The sequence below is a fragment of the Lynx rufus genome, unplaced genomic scaffold (assembly GCF_022079265.1).
Source record: "Lynx rufus isolate CCGP_SWC_20201006 ecotype Redwood Valley unplaced genomic scaffold, mLynRuf1.p SCAF_17, whole genome shotgun sequence".
Taxonomy (NCBI): Eukaryota; Metazoa; Chordata; class Mammalia; order Carnivora; family Felidae; genus Lynx; species Lynx rufus.
Window position 1 is genome coordinate 41,976,964 of NW_025814831.1, and position 25,198 is coordinate 42,002,161.

Here is a 25,198-nt window from a genome sequence, read left to right on the forward strand (position 1 = left end):
GTCTCAAAAATAAATAAACGTTAAAAAAAATTAAAAAAAAAGTGTGGCTTAGAAGCATAAAAGTGACCCTAATCTCTGTCTCCCCACAGAGATCTCACTGTTAACAGTTTGCTATGCATGCTTTCTACAATAGGAGTGTGTACATACACCCAAAAATAGGATTGTACTTTTCTAGAACTGTAATTTATCCACTTAAAATTGTATCTGGGTAACTTACACAATATTATATTTCAACATATCTCCATAAAAAGCTGGAAAAATATATCTGGGAAAATGATAAAGCAAGTGTGATAAAAGGTAACACTTGGAGAAATTGGTGAAAGGTATATGGGAATTCTTTGTATTAATTTTTACACTTATCTGTTGATTTTAAAACTATTTCAGAAGGCGGCAAAATTCATATATATGGGACCTCATTCTTCAGTCTTTCTTTAGCTGCTTAATATTCCTTTCACTGAATATACTATGTTTTATGTAACCAGCACCCTACTGATGCTTTGGCTTTTGTGTTTTCTCTACTATAAGCATTTTTCAAATTAACCTCCTTTACCATATATCCACGTATACAACTATTTCTTTATAATAATGTCCTAAAAGTTGAATTACGAGATTATAGGGGGTTGCATATTTTTTATTTTTATAATTTGAATATATTTTATGACTTGAGTGTAGGGCAGTGGAGAAACTAACTTACAGAACTAAGACAAGTGGAGATGAAATTTGACTCCTGCCAACAGAAATCTAGAACACAGCAGGATGTGCAGGTTGCTTGTCCTTACACCGTTGAACAACATATTTAAACATCTGTTTCTCATGTTGGTTTCAGAAAGGAAACTATGAACCCTTCCCTGTGAAAGAGTGGGAAAATAGAATCGGGTTGAGTTAGGGGTTTTGTTTTCCACATGAATAACGCAGATTCTATAATCAAGTATTGTGCCATCATGGTTCCCATCACCAGGAAGCTCAGAGCCAAATTTGTGACCCAATACTGGTTTTCATTTAGTACTTTTAATGTTGTTGTTATTTCACTCTAGTTCAACTACTTTGTGGATTAAACTAAATACATAAATAAATAAAATCAATGAGATTGGGCACATTGCGAAGAATCTTAGAGTTCCAGGGAAGGGTGAAGTGGAAAAGAAAAAGAAAAAAAGGAAAAAAATAGTTACAAACAGAGAGGGAGGGAGGCAAACCCACAAGAGACTCTTAAATACAGAGAACAAACTAAGGGTGGATGGAGAGGTGGAGAGGGAGGGGAAAATGGGTGATGGGCATTGAGGAGGGCACTTGTTGGGGTGAGCACTGGATGTTGTATGTAAGTAAGCCAATTTGACAATAAATCATATTCATAAAAAAAACCCCACACTGTGATTTTAGATGGAGGAAAAAAAAAACACGAACACATTTGTGTTGCTAGTTTAACAGCATTATGTGTTCTGTTTTAGCTATGAATTATTTCCATTTTTCTTTTAATTTTTTTAACGTTTTTATTTTTGAGAGACAGAGACAGAACACGAGTCAGGGAGGGGCAGAGAGAGAGAGGGAGACACAGAATCTGAAGCAGGCTCCAGGCTCTGAGCTATCAGCACAGAGCCTGACACAGGGTTCGAACTCACAAACCGTGAGATCATGAGCTGAGCCGAAGTCGGATACTTAACCAACTGAGTTACCCAGACACCCCTGAATATTTCTATTTTTCAAAAGATACAAAGTCAAATTCACTTTCATTTCTGCATATGAAGCACTTCATAGAGAAAGAGGGAATAAAAATAATAAAGGCTTCTAATACCTATGCTAGACTCTTCATGTTTCCACCCATCCTAGATTCACAAGAAACCCTTCCGTCCTTAATTACTACTTACCCCTAGTACAAAACTCTTTATTGGCTTTCTGAATTATACATTGCATCAAACCAGGACTCAGTCAGGAATTCAAAGTTCCTCACCAATTTGTTGACCTTCACCCCTCCTATGTCACTGTGTTGCTTCCCTTCATGTCCTCTGTCTGTGCCAAGTCTATGTTGGTCATAACTCTTGACTTGTTACCTTGTGTGTACCTTTTCCACGTCTTTGCGAATGATGACGTCCTTCCCATGGTGATATTGCACCTTCATTCCAGCAATCTGTGTTCTTCCCTCTGTCAAACATTAACCTCCGATGTCCCTTCCTCAGCTGCCTCCCCAGAATCTATTCTTCCTTTCCCTTAGGTCTACCACAATTCTGCAAAATCAGTTTGCACTTGCACAAAACCGTAATTGTCCTTCTACGAGTCTACGACTACCTTTCGTTGTTACACGAGGTTTGGTTTATCTCCCAATTAGATGGTAGTCTTACTGTACATAAGAATTATACATAAAGTCTTTTGTGTAGTCTACTAGCTTCCACAAATGCAAAACCCAGTGTATGTCTTCCTGTTTTTAGAGCAACAAAGGAAGTGTATCGGAGACAAATAAAAATCCTGAATGACAACCGGGAAAGAGAAAGTCAGAGACGGTAAAAAAAAAAAAAAAAAAAAAAAAAAAAAAAAAAAATTTTTTCTTTTCATTTGTGTTATGAGTAAGTCTATGTTATCTTAATGCGCAGTGCCTCAAAGTAGGGAGGAAATCAGAGTGCTTGTTGCTTGCTAGAGTCCAAGGAAATTATTCTCCTAAATTAAATTGTGTGAGTTCTCTCAGTTCGTTAGTTTGATTTGGGGGCTTGAACAGAACCAAAGTTTTCCATTTCAATCGAGTGAGCTCCCCGAAGAAGGAAATTGCCTCTTGCTCACCAGGCTTCTCTGTATGGACCAGTAGGGGAGGTTATGTGCAGTGACAGAGAAGTGTGGCTAAACATACGGGCTCTGAGGACAGGCCACTTTGGTTGCTCTGTCGCTGACTAGCTCTGTGACTGAGGCTACGTTACTTAATAATCTCTCTTTGCTCCCATCCCTAGTAAGTGGCCAATGATAGTAGCACCCGTCCTGCGAAGTCACCGTGAATGGCCAGTGAGAAGATCTATATAAAGTATTCACATGACCTCCTGGCACCTAGGAAGTATTTGCAAAAACTTAGGTGTATTATATTGTTGTTGTCCTGGTTATTAATCTCATTTGTAAGACTCCACATGCACATCTTTCCCGTTCTCCAGTGCAGCTTTTTAATATTGTGGTGGAGAGAAAAATTTGAGAACCTAGAAGGTTGAAATGAGGTAGTTTTAACTGCTATTTCTGCCTGGGTCACTTCTGCCCGCCCTTGAACCTTCCCCATTGCCATCCTTCACCCAAAGGAGGTGAGCGGCCAAGTGTGGTTTGTCCGCGGTCCTAGTGGACATACCAACACAGGCTGTTGCAGCGAAGCAAGCTTGTGAAGCCGACGGCACTGAAGCAGTTATCGCTTTGTCTAATTTTTTCAGCTAATGGGTGTTGTCCGCATTGCCAATAGCTCAAACGGTCTTATGTGATCATAGTAGGATTTGTGTTGCTTGGGATTCCTGTATCTTTTCAGTAAACTGTTAGGCCAGTTTCACGAGAATTCTTCTGCTCTCATTTCCAGCGTCATAACTCAGTGGAAAATTGCTTGTTCACGAAAAAAACATGCATGTTTGAAAAAGAAGCTGGAGTCTGAAGTACAAGAAATTTTAGAGGAAGTACAGACTGCTGAATCTAGATGCATCAAACTATTGCAAGAGGTAAAGGAACTCAAGGAACTTGAATATTATTGCTCCATGTTAGTATGGACCCAGTATTATTATTGCATATCAGTAATTCTCCTTCAATATTTAATTAAACCTTATCTTATGAAGAGATATTTTCCTTTCTGGTGACTTATGCTTAGAGTGAATTATTTAACTTTCTTTAGAAATTCCTATTTGCTGTGTGTGAACTGTAGGAATTTAGCAAACAAAGTCGCACTTGTCTCTAGAATATGCTTTTGAAATCTGTAACCAGAAACTCGTTTGACGTTCACTTTTAGGGAAGCTCTCTGTTAAAAAAAAGAAACCAAACATCATTACTCAGCGCTGGTATTGACCCTCCGCCCTTCCTCCATCCCCCATCAGTCCCATCATCCATTTCCTCATGTAGGTTATAGATATTGTTTGGTGAATAAATTAACCTCTGGAGGGAAAAATAAATAAATAAATTCCCTCTCAAGTTGTTGCTGTGAAAATATATAACCTGAAATCAGAGCCAAGTATCATGCAAAGAGATATTAATTCTTGGCTGTTTTGAAAACGTAAGGCTGACTGCTACAGGGCAAATGACAGATCTTCAATTTGTTTGCTTTCTGATTAGACCAATTTTAGACAAAAAGAGATCACTGAGTTTTTGGCAGAGACTGAAAAACTTACATTAGAATTAAAACAAGTGGAGGAAGAATTTATTGTCAAAGAAAAAAAGTTAGTTCAAGAGTTGAGCAAGTATGAGGTAAGTTTTATTTTGCATCTAAAAACAATTTGAAATTGCCATATGGGGGGAGGGGTATATTTCATGCTACTCTTTTTTTTTTTTTTTTTACAATTTTTGTTAATGTTTTTATTTTTGAGAGACAGAGACAGAGCACGAGTGGGGGAGGGCAGAGAAAGAGGGAGACACAGAATCCGAAGCAGGCTCCAGGCTCTGAGTTGTCAGCACGGAGCCCGATGCAGGGATCAAACTCATAAGCCGTGAGATCGTGACCTGAGCTGAAGTTGGACGCTTAACCGACTGAGCCACCCAGGTGCCCCTATTTCATGCTACTCTAAGCGGTTAAATGTAAAACCTCCAGTGTGAGCAAGCCTAGTTTCATTATGACTTTTTGTCCTGAAAAAAGAGCAACATAAAATATTTTTTCAGTTAAAAAAAGAAAATTAGACACTCCAAGTTACGTAGAAGTGCCGGCAAAGTCCCCGGGGACAAGGGGAGCGGTGCAGGAAGGCAGGCAGAGCTGGCGCGAGAGTAGCTGGGGAAAGCAGCAAAGGGCAAGGGAGGCCAGTGAGGCCAAGCTTGGAAATCCTTATCAGAGAGGGCATCCTGCTGAGTTGGGAGCTGCCAGGAGCCACTGGGGGAGGTGGAGCAAAAAGGCACTGAAAGTACCCAAGGGGCCTGGAGGTGGCAGGTCTCTGGAAACACAACAGAAAACACACCTTTTCAAGGTACTGGTGTTACCTGGAAAGGTAAGGGGGTGCTTCCTGGAGACCTACGTTGGTATTGGAATGAGGAGAAAAGGGATGGTGGTAGAAGCCTTCCTGAACTTGATTCGTTTTGAAGAGGAACAGAGGCCCCGGCTGTATCAAGGAGGGGCTTTATTTGTTTTGTTTTGTTTTGTTTTGTTTTTTTGTTTTTTGTTTTTACTATTTGTTTTTTAATTTATTTGTTTTTAATATGAAATTTATTGTCAAATTGGTTTCCATAAAACACCCAGGGCTCATTCCAACAGGTGCCCTCCTCAATGCCCAGCACCCACTTTCCCCTCCCTCCCACCATCAACCCTCCGTTTATTCTGTTTTTAAGAGTCTCTTATGGTTTGCCTCCTTCCCTCTCTGTAACTTTTTTTTTTCCCCATTCCCCTCCCCCATGATCTTCTGTTAAGTTTCTCAGGATCTGCATAAGAGTGAAAACATATGGTATCTGTCTTTCTCTGTATGACTTACTTCACTTAGCATCACACTCTCCAGTTCCATCCACGTCGCTACAAAAGGCCACATTTCATTCTTTCTCATTGCCAAGTAGTATTCCATTGTGTATCTAAACCACAACTTCTTTATCCGTTCATCAATTGATGGGCATTTGGGCTCTTTCCATAATTTTTGAAGACAATAGTCCCTTGCTGTAGCAGGGAAGCAGAGAGTCCTTACGTGTCAAAGTTCAGATCTTGCCCTGGGCCAACCCCATCCTTCCCCATGCAACCCCCACCACATCCTACAGAAAGCCATCCACAGATTATTGGTCCAGGAAAAGCCAGTTCTTTCTATTATGAATAACAAAAAAGGAGCAGCTATGTCCTCCACACAAAAATACCATGAGAAAAACAAGGGGACACCTGGGTGGCTCAGTGGATTGAGTGATTGACTCTTGATTTCAGCTCAGCTCATGATCACCTGGTGGTGGGATCAAGCCCTGAGTCAGGCTCTGTGCTGTTAGCGTGAAGTCTGCCTGGGATTCTCTCTCTCTCTCCCCCCACCCCCACCAAGCCTCTCCCCCACTCACTCTATCTCTCTAAAAAAAATAAAGTGAAAAAATGTATTCATTAAAATAATAATACTTTTTTAAAAATCTATTAAAAAATAAATGAAAGGGGGAACAAAACTGTCCAACAACTGAAGAACACTCAGGAAGATGGTGTTGGAACAGATGAAAACTGCGATCAAGCATCCCTCTGTAAATTAAAAAATATATATTTTAGTTTCGTACAGGTGCCAAGGAAGATCAGCAATATAGAAATCTAGGAACTCAGGGAAGAGGTGTCAGAAGGGGATGGGCCAGAAATAGGAAGAAGTGAAATGGAAATTGGCACAGCTCAGGGAACAAACAAGGGAAAGAAAACATTCCCAAATTCAGACAAAATGAGAAGAAACAGAAGGGAGAAGAAGAGTCAGGGTGGGAAACCTTTCTCTGCTGGATGCCATCTGTCTGGGTGCCTAGTATTCTTCTAGATGCTGAAAAACAAAAAAGAAACAGACAAAAAAACCCCTCTGCCCTTATGGTGCTTACATCCTAGTGGAGGGAGATTAAAAATAAACAACATAAACAAGTGGAACCTTGAGTATATTCAAAAGTGAGAAATGCTATGGAGAAAAATAGAGCAGGGACTGGGGATAGGGCGAGCGTACGTGATGTGGTCTGTGTGCCCTGTTAAAGAGCATTGTTGGACAAGGAAGGATAGAATCCTGAAGGGCAGAAGGTTGCTGCAAACAGGAAGGGAGGAGGCAGGGCTGTCCTATCTGAGGAACAGCAAGGAGGCAGTGTGGCTGGAATGGCCAGGAGGGAGAGGGATCCATTTTCTGGAAGGAAATGCTGAGACAGAACGAGGAGTGTAAAGTTTATTAGGGAATAATACCTATGAAAGGACTGGGCAGGGGAAGCCATCAGGCTATTATGTAACCCGCAAACTATCTCTGGGGAGCTCCTGAGCAAGGGCTGTCCATTAGCAGATCCCTGCCTTGGGCAGAAATGGCTACACCCTTGTGCCACCTCCTTGCTCAGTCAGTTGGTTGGGGGCCCCCGTGAAGAGCATGATCTTCAGTAGATAACTGAGAAGTCTCTAAAGGAGCCGGCCGCTGGAGGCTGGCAGCTGACCATACTCCTTGCCACAAGGCAGTGAGTGAGTCCTTCCATGAGGAATGATTCAAGAGGGGCCTCCCCAGGTCTGCCTCCTTATAGGCCATCGTGAGTACTTTGTCTTTCCTCTGCCTGGGCTGGGAAGGTAAGTTTCCTGATAAGGGGGTTCTGAGTGAAGGGCTGAATGGTCTGATTTTCATGTAAATAGGATCATTCTAGCTGCTATGTTGAGCAGAATTTAGGAGAGCAATGGTGGGTGCAGGAAGACCAATTAGGAAGCTAGAGCAGTATTGCAAGTGGTTCAAGTAGCTTGATCCAGAGTGGTAGCTGAGGGGGTGTTTGGAAGTAGGTAGTCAGCATTTCAGGTATTTCTTGAGAGAGAGCTGACAGTTTACTCTCATACATGATGGTGAACCAATGGAGGCAATCCCCTTCAAATCAGGAATAGGATAAGGTTGCTATGTAATATTGCACTTGAGCTTACACAGTGCAATTAGGCAAGGTAAGCCGACGGTCTTCCAGTGTCCACCCCACTTGCCAGGCTGTGCGCCCCCTGCAGGGCTGTGTCCACCTGTGTCTAATTCACAGAAAGGCACAGAGAGCAGCCTGTGTGCCCTTCCTATAAAGCAGCAACCCTCCTTCCCCTTGATAATCCTCATCAATAACCTGGAGCAAATTGGAATCCCATTTCTGCAATTGGTTCAGTAGCATGAGGAGCCCAAAATGGAGAAGAAGCGTTCTCCGATTTTGGTTTACGGAACCATTATTATACCCCTGGTACACTCATTCTTCTCACCAGTGTTGTATAATGTCTAAATGAACAGAGCCCAAATTCACAGGGAGGGAAAACAAAATCATAAGATTTAATAGTAAGAAGTCCACTACCACTTGGGCCCCTGACCCATATATTTTGTCTAAGGAAAACAGTCCTGGATGTTAGTCACTGGTTCAGAATATAAACTTCCAAATCTCCAGAGGCATTTTCTCCCAGGCAGTACTGTGACTAAGTCCTCTATAGACTTGGCTCCAATACCTGGGGGCCTCCGCTACAATTCTGCTGGAGCTTGCCACAGGCTTCTACATCATTCTGACCTAGTGCTGACACCTTGACCATGAATTGGATCTGCTGGGTCCTACAGCCGTATATCTGGCAGAGTTCAGTCCGAGAAGCAGAGCCACCAGAAATGAGGTTTCTTAAAGGATTTGACCTTCTGGAATCGTGGTGGCTGGTTACACAGTCTAGAGAGTCTGTCTGCTTTCCATCTGGAGCTGGGGCCTGAAGGCTGTAGGACAGGCAGTTGGGAAGGAAAGATGGACAGGAAGTTATAGGATGAGCTGGAACTCATCCTGATGAACAGGGGTGGGACCTGCATCAGTCTCTCTCTTTTCCAAGGCTCCAATTCCAAGGGGTTGCAGCAAAAGCCTGAGCCCATTATCACTGAGCTAAGTGTGCATGTGGCTCCAGAATCAGGGAAGCTTGAAGGAGCTGAAGAAGCAGTGGGCCTGCCTGAGCCGGTAGACGAACACCAACTTGTCTGAGATGCCGCAGCATCTGGTACCCAAACCCTCCCTCAAAGCATGAAACAACAGCATGGTTCCTTGTCAGGGAAATTCTGGCAACTTAAGTCAATGTAGAAAATGGGAACAAATTAATGCATTCACATACTTCCTTAGACCCTCAAGCTGTTCTTTAGAGAACATGGTATAGATAATACAGAGTTGAGTTTCTTTTCTCTGTATTTTTTTAATGTTTATTATTATTGAGAGACAGAGAGACACAGAGCGTGAGCAGGGGATGGGTAGAGAGGGGGAGAACAGAATCTGAAGTAGGCTCCAGGCTCTGAGCTGTCAGCACAGAGCCTGACGCAGGGCTCGAACTCACAAACTGCGAGATCATGACCTGCGCGAGATCATGACGATCACCTAACCAACTGAGCCACCCAGGCGCCCCTGCACAGTTGAATTTCTTAACATGCAGTGTGGAGAAAATTACTCCTGATGCCTCATTGTAATGTGTTTAAATTATGGTGTTTTTACATGTGTTTTGATCTTTCTATATTTATCCCTAAGGATTCTCATTGCACTTTGGGAGGGAACATACCAGGCTGGTGTATCGCTCTATTAACTAGGGTGCAGACAGGCTGCTTTATCAGAGATGCCAAAATACGGTGAACACAGGCAGGATATGTGTAGTAAAGGGTTGCAAACCCTCTCTTCTTTATTGGGAAATTGACCTTGGCTTAACCTTCTGGGTCATTCCCCTAGACCCTGGCAAAGGTAGACAACTAAAGTTGTATCGTCAGGCAACATTGTTTGTAAACAGTGACCCATGACTGGTATGCCGCATCTTGCCCGGGAGAATAACTGGTGGGGAAACTAGAGCATTGGGCTTCCCTGGGTTTGGTGCCTCTTTTAAGTAGGCACGTCTCTTTCGGGGACCTGGAGGGTATACCCAAGAGAAGTTGGTTCCTATTTGGACATGAGGCTTCAAAACCAAGGTGCCTATCACACCCACCCATGTGGGTATCTTCCTCTTACATCTGAGTTACCGCTTTGCTGGGGTCGAAGGACAGTAGCCTCTGGTCAGCTGTGGTGTGAGGTCCCTCCCACTGAAGACGCATGCCTGGCATTGCCCTGCTGGCGCCCGGGCTTTCCTTCAGATTATGTATGTGTGCAACCTGGATTAAAGATAAAAAGCGAAAAAGTTGTTAAGAATAAGTTAGGTCAAGTATGGCCTATTCGAATCTTAAGAGTCTAACTATCTAGTTGAGAAGACGCCCTGACGTGGTCATTACAGAAGAGAGAGGTTTATTTCTCTCCCATTACAGGCCAAAGGGAAGGGGCCCAAGGTTGGAAGGGCAGCTTTGCCATCCTCAGCCTGAGGCTAACCTCTGTGGATCCAAGTGGCAGTTTCCATTCTCATTCTTTTCCAGCCAGGGGAAGGAGGGAAGGACCAAGGGGGCACGTACTGCTTTCTGTTGCAGGCGGAGGACCCAGAAGCGGCCCACACCGCTTCTGCTCACAAAACCATTAGTCGCACCCACTTGCAAGGAAAGCTGAGAAATCAGTCTAGCTGGCAGCCAGATGCTGAGCTAGAACTGAGGAGTCCTGATATCGAGGGGCAGGAGAATGGCTAGTAAATATCAGCTGGCTGTCACTGCTTTATCACCATTTTAAACCCATCCTGGCTTGCTAAGAGAGGTCCAGCTAACTAAACCCTGGATAATTAAGCAGGCATCTTCATGTTTTGTTTTGGGTGCTTTTTGCCCATTTATTGTAACAATATATCCACTTGTTTCTACCCCCTCCCCATTTCTTATGTAATCCACTTTTCTTAGGAATTATGTATATTTTGTTTTGCTGCTTTTTTTTTTTTTTTTTTTGAGAGAGAGAGAGAGGCAGAGAGAGAGGGGAAGAAAGAGAATCCCAAGCAGGTTCCGCACTGTCAGCGCAAAGCCCAGTGTGGGGCTTGAACTCACAAACTGTGAGATCACAACCTGAGCCAAAATAAAGAGTCAGACACTTAACCAACTGAGCCACCCAGGTGTCCCGTTGCTGCCTGTTTTTTGTTTGTTTTTCCGTAAAATATGCTCAAGAGAGATTTTCTCAAATAGGTGTTTAGGGTACGTACATGGTAGCATTAATGGAATCATAGCAGTAGAGCTAGAGAAATGAAGGGCTCCTTGGAGAGACCATTAAATGTAATCTCCTTACTTCATAGATTTCCAGAGACTCTCTGAAGCAGCCAACAAATATGTTTCGAATATCTAGGATATGCCGGATACCTTTGTATGCACCTCACGATGAGAGGACACTAAGACAGGGCTCTTCCTCTCAAAGAACTTACATTATACTCTGCAGTCTAAATTGTGTCCGTTCTCTAAAATCATGCCTCACAATCAGCTTTATTTTCTTTAAAGCTAAGATTCGCTAGGGAAACGCAAAGTAACAGAGTAAAGGAAGATGAACTAGTCGAGCGTCTTCCGCAACTTCAAGTGGCAGAAGAAGAATATATGAGCAAAGCTGGAAAACTGGAAGAGCTCATTCATGTTATTACAGGTAGGTATGAAGTCTCAGTAATTAACGTTAAGACAGGTAAGGATTTCACTGATATCCCCTAACTCGAGGTGGGTCATCATTCGTGAGCCAGTGATGAAACTCGGCAAACTTTTCCCATCGCCTTTAACTCTTTCTTCTCTAGTTTTTGCCCCATCTACTAATTTCTTCTTTACACCGCAGCCCTGATGTTGCCCTTGTCAGATGTTTCCTTTTCTCTTTTAAAGACTTTAAAATTAAGAATTAGTGACAACTATATAATGTGGTTTCTGTCTTTCCTTGGTAAAAGTAGAAATAGCACCTTTATCTGCTACCAAGTGGGATTCTTTTTTTCTGTTTCTTAGCATGAATTTGAATATTCTATCTTGTTCCAGCTGTGACTCTAACCATTTACCAAGTAGGTACTCGTCAGATTTTTTTTCCTCCTAATTCACCCCTAAGGCAAAGATATATAAGAACTAGTCTTAGAAATGGAGGCTTTATAGAGGATGTGAAATGTGTCTCAAAGTATGTATATTTTACATTTTGTTACAGGGCACAATCATGTATATTAAATATAAAAAATACTTATTTTCTCCAGAAAAATAGGATGTAGTCATCTAACTCTGCACCCAAAATTTCATAAATCCAGAATCATCTCTAGAGGTGTGAGTTTTGTCTTGCATTTGGGAAGCAGAGTGTCATTAACCAACAAGTCCCACAAGGTTGTTAAGCAGAAAAGCTTCCAGAATTTCTGTTTTCTAGATGGAACAAGTACCCTGAAAATCAGAAGACCAGGATCAAAAGTTACAGAAAGGACTAGAACGGGAGCCCCCAAAAAATGTGCACTGTGATGGGAATAAACAGCTGGCAAAGATGAAAGCTGGGGAGAGACATCAAAATAGTCTGTGTCAAAAAGATATAATCATATAGAAATCCAATATGTTGAAATGTAAAACAAATATTTAAAAGTGAATAGTGGGGGGGGGGCCCTGGATGGCTCAGTTGGTTAAATGTCTGACTCTTGATATTAGCTCAGGTCATGATCTCATGGTCATGAGATCAAGCCCCATGTGGGGCTTGGTGCTGAGCATGGAGCCCACTTGAGATTCTCTGTCTCCCTCTCCCTCTCTCCTGCTTGCGTGCGTGCACACACATGCACACCCTCTCTCAAAAATAAAAGCGAATAGTGGTCATTGCCAAGGAAAGTGGTTTTTTAAGAATATAAGATTATAAGAATAAGTACCTTGAATAATTGGTCTGGTTGCCATTCCTCAGTTGATTTTCCAATTCTTGTCAGATTCTCATTTAGTCAACTCAGGTAGATTTTCTTGGTCTTTTGCTGCTTTAAGAAGGGTCATGAAACCTATGTACTCCCCCTCCAATTTTCTGTTCTCCCAAGCTTCTTCCCATCCCTTCTTGCACTAAGGTGGAGGATGTAAGAAACATGAGGAGTTTGAAAATAAGCAATATATTTCCATATATTGCAAGTGCTGATTCTCTTGAGGCAAAGAAAGAAAATACTGAAGAAAGTAGAGAAAAGAGGGAAAGGCCAGAGAAAGGGAACATAAGAGCAATGCACTCCAGAGTAGGAAAATATGCTTCACCTGCCAGCAGTGAGACTTACAGAGGGTAGAAGTGGCTCAGAACACACAAAGAGCAATGTTATGACTTAACGACTTTCAGTTAAATGTTATGCGTAAAACATGCATCTATCTGTGCTCCCTAGTGAAATTTCATAAAAATGTGTGTAAAATATTTTTTTAGGGAAAAAAATTATGACTCGCAAGTACAGAGACTGGCAGAGAAGATATCTGCAGAAAATAAACATCAACAAATCTTTAGAAGGTAGAATTGGCTAGAAGAATTAACAGGAAGGGAAGTGTGACTAGCAAGCGCCTGCATAAAAAGCACACCATGAAAGCAAGGACCTGGCAAGTCTTGGGCATTGGAGGACCCTGATACTGGGAAGCTGAAATGAGTCACAGGGTTGAAGATTGGTTGAAAATCTTTATAACAAGCGGTTAGACCTCCAGGTCAGATGCCATCTTCTGTGCAGCTGAGCGACTGACTACTCCTCCCAGTGCTGGCAGAGAAGTCAGACCGGGGGTTCTAAACTGCAGGATATCAGATATGACAGAGGGCGGAAGACAGACACTATACAGAGACCCCCTTCCACTGCTGAACTTGATGAAGGCTGCCAGCCCATTGTGTGTGTGACTGTCCTGTAATCCCTTCCCCACTCTTGAAAAGGAGATGGTTGGATTCTTCTCTAAGGAAACTAAACAGTTCCAGAGAAAAGCCCCACGTAATCTAACATTTGAGGATCCTCCAACAAAATGGCTGGTCCCTTCCTGATCACTGTACAGTGAAACCCACCCAGGAACTGAGCCTTTTAGTGCCTCATGCTTAAATAGGGTTAGATAGTCAAAGATCACCAGACACCTCAGGAAAAACTCCAATGTGAAAGGCAGAAACTAAAGCAGACAGAAAAACAGAAGTTGGTGGAAACAGATGACACAATGAATACAAGAATGCTTTTAAAGATACATCTTCTTAGAGAATGTCTATTCTCTATATATTATGCATAATGTATATATAGTCTATATATTAAAGAAAATATACATTCTATATGTTTTCGAGAATATATCTTAAAGTTACATTCATAGAGAAAAAATATATTGCATGTATGAAAAAGAACAGAGAAACAGGAAAGAGCTCCTAGAAATGAAAAATATAACCAATATTTTATTGTATTAAAAAATTTTTTTTAATGTTTATTTATTTTTGAGAGAGAGAGAGAGCACAATCAGGGGAGGGGCAGAGAGAGAGGGAGACACAGAATCTGAAACGGACTTCAGGCTCTGAACTGTCAGCACAGAGACTGACGGTTGGGGCTCGATCTAGGGAGCAGTGAGATCATGACCTGAGCCGAGGTCGGACGCTTAACCGACTGAGCCATCCAGGCACCCCTGACAATGAAACTCTTAAAATTTAATAGGATTATAAGAAAAGGAAATCTCTCAAAAAATAGAACAAAATAAGGAGTTGAGGAACAGGATAAGAGAGTAAGAAAATTAGAAGACCATTCTGAGATGTTGAATATTTAATTAATATAAGGCCAGAAAAGAAAATGGAAAGGATAAAGTTATCCAAGAAATAATACAAGAATATTTCTCAGAATTGGAGAATATGAGTTTCCTATTTGAAAAGGCCCATCAAATCCCCAGTGCAATTTCTAAAAGAAAAGACAGTAAGTCACATCATTGTGGGATTTCAGGCTAAAAAAGAATATTCCAAAGGCTTCTAGAGAGAAAAAGCAGATCTCACTCAAAAGATGAGCAATCAGAATGGTTTTAGGCTTCTTAACTGTACTATTATACTAAAAGAAGACATTGCCTTCAAAATTCTGAGAGAAAATAATATCTAACATTAGATACCCATCCAAACTATTAGTCAAATATGAATAGAGAATAGAGACATGTTTAGATATATAAGATATCAGAATTTCTCATTTACTCTGTCTCAGGAAGCTAGTACAGAATTTGCTCGGAATAACTGAAAAAGAAAAGGACATGAAATTCAGGAAACAGGAGGTCCAACATAAGGGGAATGCAAAGGAAAGTCCCAAGTGCTCAGAAAAGAGAAGGCGGCGGTGGGCAAGGGGCGGGAAGGGGGGAGGGGGGAGGGAAGAGATATGAAACTGGTAGATCACCTAAGGTGTTTGACCACGTGGGAAGTAATATTTGGAAAGATTTTATAATTCTATTATAGATTTAGATATGAATTAATGTGTACGTGGAAAAACGAAGGAAATAAAAAATGAGGTATTTTTAGCTCCAGGAAAAACAAAAAATTATACAGGAGGGGAGGAATAATCATACTACACCATTTGTCTCATCTGTGAATGTTTACATTGTCATAATGATCTAAATAGTTAAAATTAGGGACACCCGGCTGGCTCAGTTGGTAGAGCATGTGACTCTTGATCGAAGGTTCTTGATCAAGCCGCATGTTGGGTGTAAAGATTACTTAAAAACAAAATCTTTTTTAAAAATACAGCTAAAATTCGCTTTAAAAAACATGACTTTATGGAGAGATTAGAAGTGCACGTGGGGGATGTAGGGGTGAGAGTAAGTGTGCTACTTTCTATATATTAGGAAGAAGATAGAAAGGTCTTAAAGTGACAAATCAAGAAATAGTCATATAAGCATTTTGTAAGAAAATAGAAGAAGAAAAAGTTGAGTTTAAAAGTTGTTGATTCTGAGGAGTCAGATACTGCACTGCATTGGAAACATCTAACTTCTATTTTTTGTTTTAAGCCTTATAATAGTATTTAACTTTTTTTTTTTAATGTTTATTTATTTCTGAGACAGAGACAGACAGAGCATGAGTGGGGAGGGGCAGAGAGAGAGGAAGACACAGAATGTGAAGCAGGCTCCAGGCTCTGAGCTGTCAGCACAGAGCCTGATGCGGGGCTTGAACCCACAAACCATGAGATCATGACCTGAGCTGAAGTCAATTGCTCAACTGACTGAGCCACCCAGGCACCCCAACTTTTTTTTTAAGTGTATTTATTTATTTTGAGAGAGGACCAGCAGGGAAGGGGCGGGGCAGGGGGAGCAGCACAGAGGGTGCAGAGTGGTTTCTATGCTGACGGCAGAGAGCCTGATGAGGGGCTCGAACTCACCAACTGTGAGAACATGACCTGAATCAAAGTCAAACACTTAACCAACTGAACCGGCCAGGTGCCCCATAGTATTTGACTTTTAAAACTAGACACATGCCTTATTTTGATTAATTTTTAAAACTAAACATTGTGGGAAGTTATTTTTTCTTTTTCTTTTATATAGCACAAAAGCAGGAGCAGAATTTACTGAACGATTACACTTCTCAAATGGCAAGAGACTTTTCAAGATTTTTCAGCAACTCGGTAAAGAGTCAGTGTATTCATTCTTCTTGCTTTTATTGGAATACTGATATATACAAACCATAATACGGTGTGTGTGTGCGTGTGTATATAGAGAGCGAGACTCTAGATGCAACTGACATGTAATCATGAGCATATCCTTGGGGGGGAGGGCCTCAGTTTTCTTATTCATGAGGTAGAGATGGGATGATGCTTCCTAAGGTTCTTTTTAGATCTCTTATTCTGTTAAATTCCTATGAATATTAGGATAAATGCACAAAGGTTGCAGAGATGGGGTGGGAGTAGATGAAATGAGAGCATGTAAAGAGACATTTATTACCTTTATAAAATTTATAATCAGTAATTAATGATAAACATGTGTAGAATTGGTTAATTAAAACTAGAAACATTCTAGTTTTGAGAAGCATTGATATCAGAAGTAACTTTTAACATGTGGGTATAGAGAAATATGAAGGGGAAAAGAACTAGTAAGTATATATGCAATTCTATTTGCTTGGTAAGATGCTGCTAGTGATGGTCATACAATGACTAAAGATTATGTGACTTGTAACAGTATAATAAGTAAGAATCAAACAGAGAATTCAGTAGAATATTCTGAAAAATCCATTAAGTTATATTCCTTTCTCTTCAAAAAAAATTAAATCCTCACTGAAAAAGCATCAATAAATTTCACTTCCCTCTTCCCCATTTTTGGCATACAGTTGTTCAAATATCAGATTTATAAAGTTGTCTCAACAACTTATTTGTCTTAATTGTCTAACTTAAGTCCATGGACTTGCTTCCCAGAGCTTTGGAGTTTTATTTATTTTTTATTCAAATATAATTAACATACAGTGTTATATTAGTTTCAGATGTACAATTTAATCATTCAACAATGCTATACATTACTCAATTCTCATCCCAATAAGTATACTCTTAATCCCCTTCATTTACTTCACCCATCCCTGCACCCACCTCCCCTCTGATAACTACCAGTTTGTTCTCCGTATTTAAGAGTCTGGGGGAGGGGGAGGTGTCTCTCTTTTTTTTTTTTTCTGTTTTTGTTTTTGTTTTCTTAAATGTCATTTAAGAGTGAATCATATGGTATTTGTCTTTCTCTGACTTATTTCACTTAGCATTATACAATCCAGGTCCATCCATGTTGTCACAAATGGCAAGATCTCATTCATTTTAATGACTAACATTCTATTGCACATATGTACCTCATCTTCTAAATCCATTCATCTATCCATGGACAATTTGGTTGCTTCCATATCATGTCTATTGTTAATAATGCTGCAATAAATATAGGAGATAGATGTAGGTATAAATATAGATATAGAGATATAGAGATAGATATAGAGATATGGATATGGATATGGATATGGATACATCACTTTGAATTAGCATTTTCATATTCTTTGGGCAAATATCCAGTAGTACAATTGCTGGATTGTAGGGTAGTTCTATTTTTAATTTTTTGAGGAATCTCCATACTGTCTTCCACAGTGGCTGTACCAGTTTGCATTCCTACCAACAGTGCCCAAGTATTCCTTTTCCTCCACATCCTTGCCAACACTTGTTGTTTCTTGAGTTTTTTATTTTAGCCATTCTGACAGGTGTGAAGTGATATCTCATGGTTTGGGGTTTTTTTAATGTTTGTTTATTTTGAGAGGGAGTGAGCACAAGTGAGGGAGAGGCAGAGAGAGAGAGAGAGAGAGAGAGAGAGAGAGGGAGAGAGGGAATCCCAAGCAGGCTCTGTGCTGTCAGTGCAGAGCCTAATAAGGGGCTTGATCCCACAAACTGTGAGATCATGACCTGAGCCAAAATCAAGAAGGAGATGCTCAACCAACTGAGTCACCCAGGCATCCCACTCATGTTTTTGGTTTGCATTTCCCTGATGATGGATGATGTTGAGCATCGTTTCATGTGTCTGTTGGCCATCTGTATGTCTTGGGAGAAATGTCTATTCATGTCTTTTGCCCATTTTTAAATTGGATTACTTGTTTTTTTCAGTGTTGAGTGTAGAAGTTCTTTCTATTTTTGGATGCTAAACCTCCATTGGTATGTCATTTGCAAATATCTCCTCCTCTTCATTAGGCTCTCGTTCAGTTTTGTTGATTGTTTCATTTGCTGTGTGGAAGCTTTTTATTTTGATGTAGTCCCAATAGTTTATTTTTGCTTTTGTTTCCCTTGCCTCAGGAGCTGATGTCAGAGAAATTACTGCCTGTACTCTCTTCTAGGATTTTTCTGGTTCCAGGTTTTACATTTGGGTCTTTAATGCATTTTGAGTTTATTTTTGTCTATGGTTTAAGAGTGATCTAGTTCATTCTTTTGCGTGTAGATGTTCAGTTTTCCCATCACCATTTGTTGAAGACCATCTTTTGCATATTCTTGCCTCCCTTGTCAAAGATTAATTGACCATGCAATTGTGTTCTAATTTCTCGCCTCTCTATTCTGTTCTGATGGTCTCTATGTCTATCTGTGCCAGTACCATACTGTTTTGATTACTACAGAACAGTAGTAATCAGTAGTATATCTTATAGTATATGAAATCTGTGATTTCAAGATTTAGTAGAATATCTTTGTAGTATATCTTGAAATCTGTAATTGTGATACCCCCAGTCTTTTTATGATTGCTTTGGCTATTCAGGATCTTTTGCAGTTCCGTACAAATTTTAGGATGATCTAATTCTAGCTCTGTGAAAGATGCTGTTGGTATTTTGATAGGAATTGTATTAAATCTGTAGATTGCTTTGGGTAGTATGGACATTTTAACAATATTTGTTCTCCCAATCCATGAGCATGGAATATCTTTCCATTTGTTTCTGTCATCTTCAATTTCTTTCATTGGTGTTTTATAGTCCTGGTCTTTCACCTCCATGGTTAAGTTTATTCCTAGGTATTTTATTATTTTTGGTACAATTATAAATGGGATTATCTTCTTAATTTCTCTTTCTGCTACTTCATTATTGGTGTATAGAAATGCAATGGGTTGTATACTGATTTTGCATCCTGCAAACATACTGAATCCATGTATCCATTCTAGTAGTTTTTGGTGAATTCTTCAGGGCTTTTATGTAGAGTGTCATGTCATCTGCAAATAGTGACATTTTTACTTTTCCCTTACCAAGTTGGGTGCCTTTTATATCTTTTTCTTGTCTGATTGCTGTGGTTCAGACTTCCAGTACTATGTTAAAAAAACGTGAGAGTGGATGTCCTTGTGTTGTTCCTTATCTTAGGGAGAAAGCTATCAGTTTTTTACCATTGAGTCTGATGTTAGCTGTGGGGTTTTCATATAAGGCCTTTATTATGTTTGAAGTATGTTCTCTTCACATCTTTGTTGAGGATTTTGATCATGAATGGATATTGCACTTGGTCAAATGTTTTTTCTGTACCTATTGAAATGATTATATGATCATATGATTTTTCTCCATTTCTTTGTTGATGTGATGTATCATGTTAATTGATTTGCAAATACTGAAACACACTTGCATCCCAGGAATAAATCCCACTTGATCCTGGTGAATAATTTTTTCATGTACTGTTGGATCCAGTTTGCTGATGTTTTGTTGAAGATTTTTGCATCTGTGTTCATCAGAGATAATGGTCTGTAGCTTCCTTTTTTTATAGTGCCTTTATCCGGTTTTGGTATTAGGGTGGTACTTGGCCTCATAGAATGAATTGGGAAGCTTTCCTTCTTTTTCTATTTTTTTTTTTTGGAATAGATTGAGAAGAATAGGTATTAACTTTTTTTTTGAATGTTTGAGTTAGTTTTGGGAAGTTATTTGCTTCCATTTCTTCTAGGTTGTCTAATTTGTTGGCATACGAGTTTTCATGATATTCTCCTGAAATCCTTTGTATTTCTGTGGTTATTTCTCCTCTTTCATTTCTGATTTTGTTTGAGTCCTTTCTCTCTCTCTCTTTTTATTTTATTTTTTTATTTTTGATGAGTCTGGCCAAAGGTTTATCAATTTTGTTGATCTTTTCAAAGAACCAGCTCCTGATTTTATTCATCTGTTTTATTTTTTTTTTTTTTTAGTTTCTATTTCATTTATTTCTGCTCTAATCTTTATTATTTCCTTCTACTCGTTTTTGGCTTTGTTCTTCTTTTTCTGTCTCCTTTATGTGTAAGATTAGGTTTCTTATTTGAGATTTTTCTCTCTTCTTGAATAAAGCTTGTATTGCTATAAACTTCCCTCTTAGAACAGCTTTTGCTGCATATCAAAAATTTTGGACTGTTTCCATTTTTCATTTTTCATTTCTCTCCACTTTTTTTTTTAATTTCCTCTTTGATTTCTTGGTTGATCCAGTCACTGCTTAGTAGCATGTTACTTAAGCTCCATGTATTTGTGTTCCTTCCAAATGTTTCTTGTGGTTGATTTCTAGTTTCATAGCATTGTGGTCAGAAAGGATGCATGGTAATAACTTCAGTCTTTTTGAATTTGTTGAGACTTGTTTTGTGGCCTAACATGTGATCTATTCTGATAAATGTCCCATGTGCACTTGAAAAGGATTTGTATTCCGCTGTGTTAGAATGGAATATTCTGAATATATCTGTTAAATCCATCTGGTCCAATGTGTCATTCAAAGCCACTGTTTCCATATTGATTTTCTGTTTGGATGATCTATCCATTGATGCAAGTGGGGTATTTAAGTCTCCTATTATTCTATTACTATTGATTACTTTTTTATATTTGTTATTAACTGCTATGTATTTGTGTCTTCCATGTTGGGTGCAGAAATATTTAGAAATATCCCCATTGAAGGGGCGCCTGGGTGGCGCAGTCGGTTAAGCGTCCGACTTCAGCCAGGTCACGATCTCGCGGTCCGTGAGTTCGAGCCCCGCGTCGGGCTCTGGGTTGATGGCTCAGAGCCTGGAGCCTGTTTCTGATTCTGTGTCTCCCTCTCTCTCTGCCCCTCCCCCGTTCATGCTCTGTCTCTCTCTGTCCCAAAAATAAATAAACGTTGAAAAAAAAAAAATTTAAAAAAAAAAAAAAAAAAAAAAAAGAAATATCCCCATTGTTGATTGTTCCCTTTATGATTACATGATGTCTTTCTTTGCCTTTTGTTAGAGTCTTTGCTTTAAAGTCTATTTTGTCCAGTATAAGTATTACTACCCTGGCTTTCTTTTCACTTCCATTTGTATGACAAATGCTTTTCCATCACTTTTAATCTGCATGTATCTTTAGGTCCGAAATGAGTCTCTTGTAGGCAGCATACAGATGGGTCTTGCTTTTTTATCCATTCCATCACCCTATGTCTTTTGATTAGAGTGTTTAGTCCATTTACATTCAAAGTAATTATTGATAGGTATGTACTTATTGCTATTTTGTTACTTGTATGGTTGTTTTGTAATTCTTCTCTGTTCTTGTTTTCTCTTGCTTTATTCTCACAGTATGCTGGCTTTTTTAAGTGATATACTTGGATTTTTTCTGTTTATTTTTTGCATATTTATTACCAGTTCTTGATTTGTGGTTACCATTAGGCTTATGTATAACATCTTATACATATAGAAGTCTATATTAAGTTGATGGTCACTTAAGTTTGAACCTATTCTAAAAGCAGTCAAGTTTTACTCCTTCCCCCTGCCCCAATGTTTTAGGTATATGGTATTATACTTCATATCCTTTTATTTTGTGAATCCCTTAAATGATTTATATAGATATGCTTAATTTTATTACTTTTGTGCTTCCTATTTTTCTTACTCCTGCTTATGGTCTTTCCTTTGCACTCAAAGAATTCCCCTCAACATTTCTTGTGAGGCTGGTTTAGTGGTCATAAACTCCTTTAACTTTAGATTGTCTGGGAAACTATCCAAACTCCTTTCTGAATGATAGCCTTCCTGAGTAGATTATTCTTGGATGCAGGCTTTTTCCTTTTAGCACTTTGAGTATATCAGCCCCTCCCTTCTGGTATGCAATGTTTCTGCTGAAAAATCAGCTGATGGCCTTATGGGGTTTTCCTTGTATGCAACTGTTTCCTTTTTCTTGCTGCTTTAGATATTCTCCATCACTGCTTTCTACCACTTTAATTATTAGGTGTCTTTTTTTTTAACTTTATTTTTTTCAAGTTTATTTACTTATTTTTGAAAGAGAGAGAGCGAGCACACAAGTGGGGTAGAGGCAGAGAGAGAGAGATTGAATCCCAAGCAGGCTCCTCACTGTCAACACAGAGCTGGATGCAGGGCTTGAACTCACAAACTGAGAGATTATGACCTGAGCCAAAGTTGGATACTTAACCCATAGTAGGTGCCCCTACTATGTATCTTGATGTGGATATCTATGGATTGATTTGGGGGGGAGTGGCTCTCTGTGCATCCTGGATCTGGATGTATATTTCCTTCCCCAGATTAGTGATGTTTTCAACTCTTATATCTTCAAATAGATTTTCTGCCCTCTTTTCTAACTCTTCTCCTGGGATTCCTATATCGCGAATGTTTTAATGCTTGATGGTGTCATTGAATTTCCTTAATCTATTTTCATTTTTGTTAGTCTTTTTTCTCTCTCTCTCTCCTGTTCAGCTTGATTGCTTTCCATTACTGTATCCTCCAGGTCACTGATCCATTCTTCTGCTTCCTCTAGTCTACCAACTATTCCCACTAGCATATTTTTTATTTTAGTTATTGTGTTCTTCATCTCTGATTTTCTTTTATGTTTTCTCTTTGTTGAGGGTCTCACTGGCGCCCTCCACTCTTCTCCAGTCCAGTGAGTATCTTTATGACCATTGATTTAAATTCTCTATTAGGCATATTACTTATTTCCATTTGATTTAGGTCTCTTGCTGTGATACTGTCCTGTTCTTTCATTTGGGACATATTCCTCTGTCTCCTCACTTTGCTGAACTCTGGGTATCTGTTCCTCTGTATTAAGAAAGTCAGCTGCATATCCTGATCTTGAAAGCAGTGGCCTAATGAAGAAGAGTCCTGTAGTGCCCTGTAGTGCAGTGTCCCTTGTTCACAAGAACCTGGCACTTCACGGTTATCTCCTACATGTGTTGCATGTACCCTACTTCTGTGTTGGAGCTGCATTTGCCTTTGATCCAGGTGTCTTCAGTGGCTCTCTCTGCTTGTTGTTGGCAGGACTTGGTCCCTGTGTTGTTCTTGGGCCAGTTTAGGGCTGCTGTGGACTTGAGCTGAGTCAGACCAGGCATTTTCCAGAGGTGTGGTAGCACTGAACGCCAAGGTGCTCTCCCTGTATTGTCCTCTGAGAAGCTTTCATTGGTGGATGAGACCTGAAGGTAAACCATATGTCTGCCCCCAGGCCTACTGCTGGGGTTTCAGACTAATGTATGCAGTTATCTTCCCCACTTCCAGGAACAGGAGTCACTTTGGAGTGGTGCTGGCCCCACTGGAGCTGCTTGCACACTGTCAGCTTGTGGCACCACTTTGGACGGACTCCTGCCAAGGACAAGTCCATAAGAGCATGTGGGGGTGGGTGCACATTGTTAGAAAGTTGTGCACTTGTCTGCTGCAGGAGAGAACTTGTGGCCTAGGCAACTGCCAAGGGCTGCTCTACAGAAAATGCAGGGGTGGGGCATGTGGTGCCACCAAGGTCACTGCCAGTCCTCTGTGGGAGGGGACCTGGAGCCACTTTAGAAAATTGCCTCACCAAGTTGGAGGGGAGAGGTTTGAGGAAGAGCAAACTAGGTGGAAAGCATTTGCGCTGTGCTGGCTCCTGAGGGTGTTTGTGTATCTAGTCTGGGGTGGGAGGGGGTGGGAAGGGAAACGGTGCTTGCCAGCTCTATTTTTCTTGGAGAAATCTCTCAACCATCCCTGTCCTTACAGCACAGGTCTGAGATTAATAAATAAATATCCTTCCTGTATGCCCCAGACATTTTTCAAACTGCTGCTTCCATGCTGTATGTCAGCTGGGCTGTTTGTTGGGCTTTGTCTTTAAGGGCAGGAACTCAGTTTTCTATTGTTCTCTAGCCATCCCAGAGCCCAACCCACTGATTCGTAAACACACTAACTGTAAGAACTCACAAAGTTAGACCCTAGTGGTTTTCAAAGCCATATGTTATGGGAATATGTCTTCCTAATGCTGGTCCCCTTTGCCTGGGGTGCATGGTGAGGAGTCTTTTCCTCTCCCCTCTGTATGCTTGTGGTGTCCCTTCCTTCCACGGATCAGTTTGGCTCCTGATCATGTCTCTGCCCTTCCTCTCCTCTTCATTGTGGCCTCTTCTCTACATTTAGCTGTGGAGTCTGTTCTGACAGTTTTGGGGTTGTTCAGTGAGGTATTTGCACTGATGTGGGTGTTATCTAGGTGTATCTGTGGGATGAAGTGTGCTTAGGATTCTCCTATTCCACCATTTCTCATTGTAGTTTTGATTTGCATTTCCCTGATAATTAGAGATGTTGAGCATCTTTTCGTGTGTGTGTTGGCCATGTGTGTGTCTTCTTTGGAAGAATGTCTATTCAGGTCCTCTGTGCATTTTTTAACCAGATTGTTAGTTTGCTTGTTTGGTGTTGGGCTTTGTAAGTTCTTTATATAGGGGCACCTGGGTGGCTCAGTCAGTTAAGCGTCCATCTTTAGCTCAGGTCGTGATCTTGCAGTTCATGAGTTCGAGCCCCATGTCGGACTCTGTGCTGACAGTTCAGAGCCTGGAGCGTGCTGCAGATAGATTATCTCTCCCGCTTTCTCTGCCCCTCCTCCACTAGTGTTCTGTCTCTCTGCCTTTCAAAACTAAACATTTAAAAAAAAAAGTTCTTTATATATATTTTGGATATTAACCCCTTATCAGATATATCATTTGCAAATATCTTCTTCCATTCAGTAGGTTGCCTTTTGTTTTGAGGATTTCCTTCACTGTGTAAAGATGTTTTATTTTGATGTAGTCCCAATAATTTATTGTTGTTTTTGTTTCCCTGGCTTGAGGAGATCTATCTAGGAAAATGTTTCTATGGCTGATGTCAAAGAAATTACTGCCTATGTTTTTGTTTAGTAATTTTATGGTTTTCAGTCTGACATTTAGGTCTTTAATACATTTTGTGTTTATTTCTGTGTTTAGGGTAAGAAAGTG

The 25,198-nt window shown here is 40.2% G+C and overlaps 1 protein-coding gene across 2 annotated transcripts in view; it reads left to right on the forward strand.

Moving 5' to 3' along the window:
• CCDC175 (coiled-coil domain containing 175) overlaps positions 1 to 25,198 on the forward strand; it is a 69,748-nt gene that overhangs the window by 25,297 nt on the left and 19,253 nt on the right. For both annotated transcript variants that reach the window (XM_047079563.1, XM_047079564.1), the window contains 5 exons: positions 2,421 to 2,492; positions 3,530 to 3,665; positions 4,270 to 4,401; positions 11,154 to 11,292; positions 16,122 to 16,201. In XM_047079563.1, coding sequence (XP_046935519.1) covers positions 2,421 to 2,492; positions 3,530 to 3,665; positions 4,270 to 4,401; positions 11,154 to 11,292; positions 16,122 to 16,201 — 559 coding nt within the window. The remainder of the gene's footprint in view (positions 1 to 2,420; positions 2,493 to 3,529; positions 3,666 to 4,269; positions 4,402 to 11,153; positions 11,293 to 16,121; positions 16,202 to 25,198) is intronic.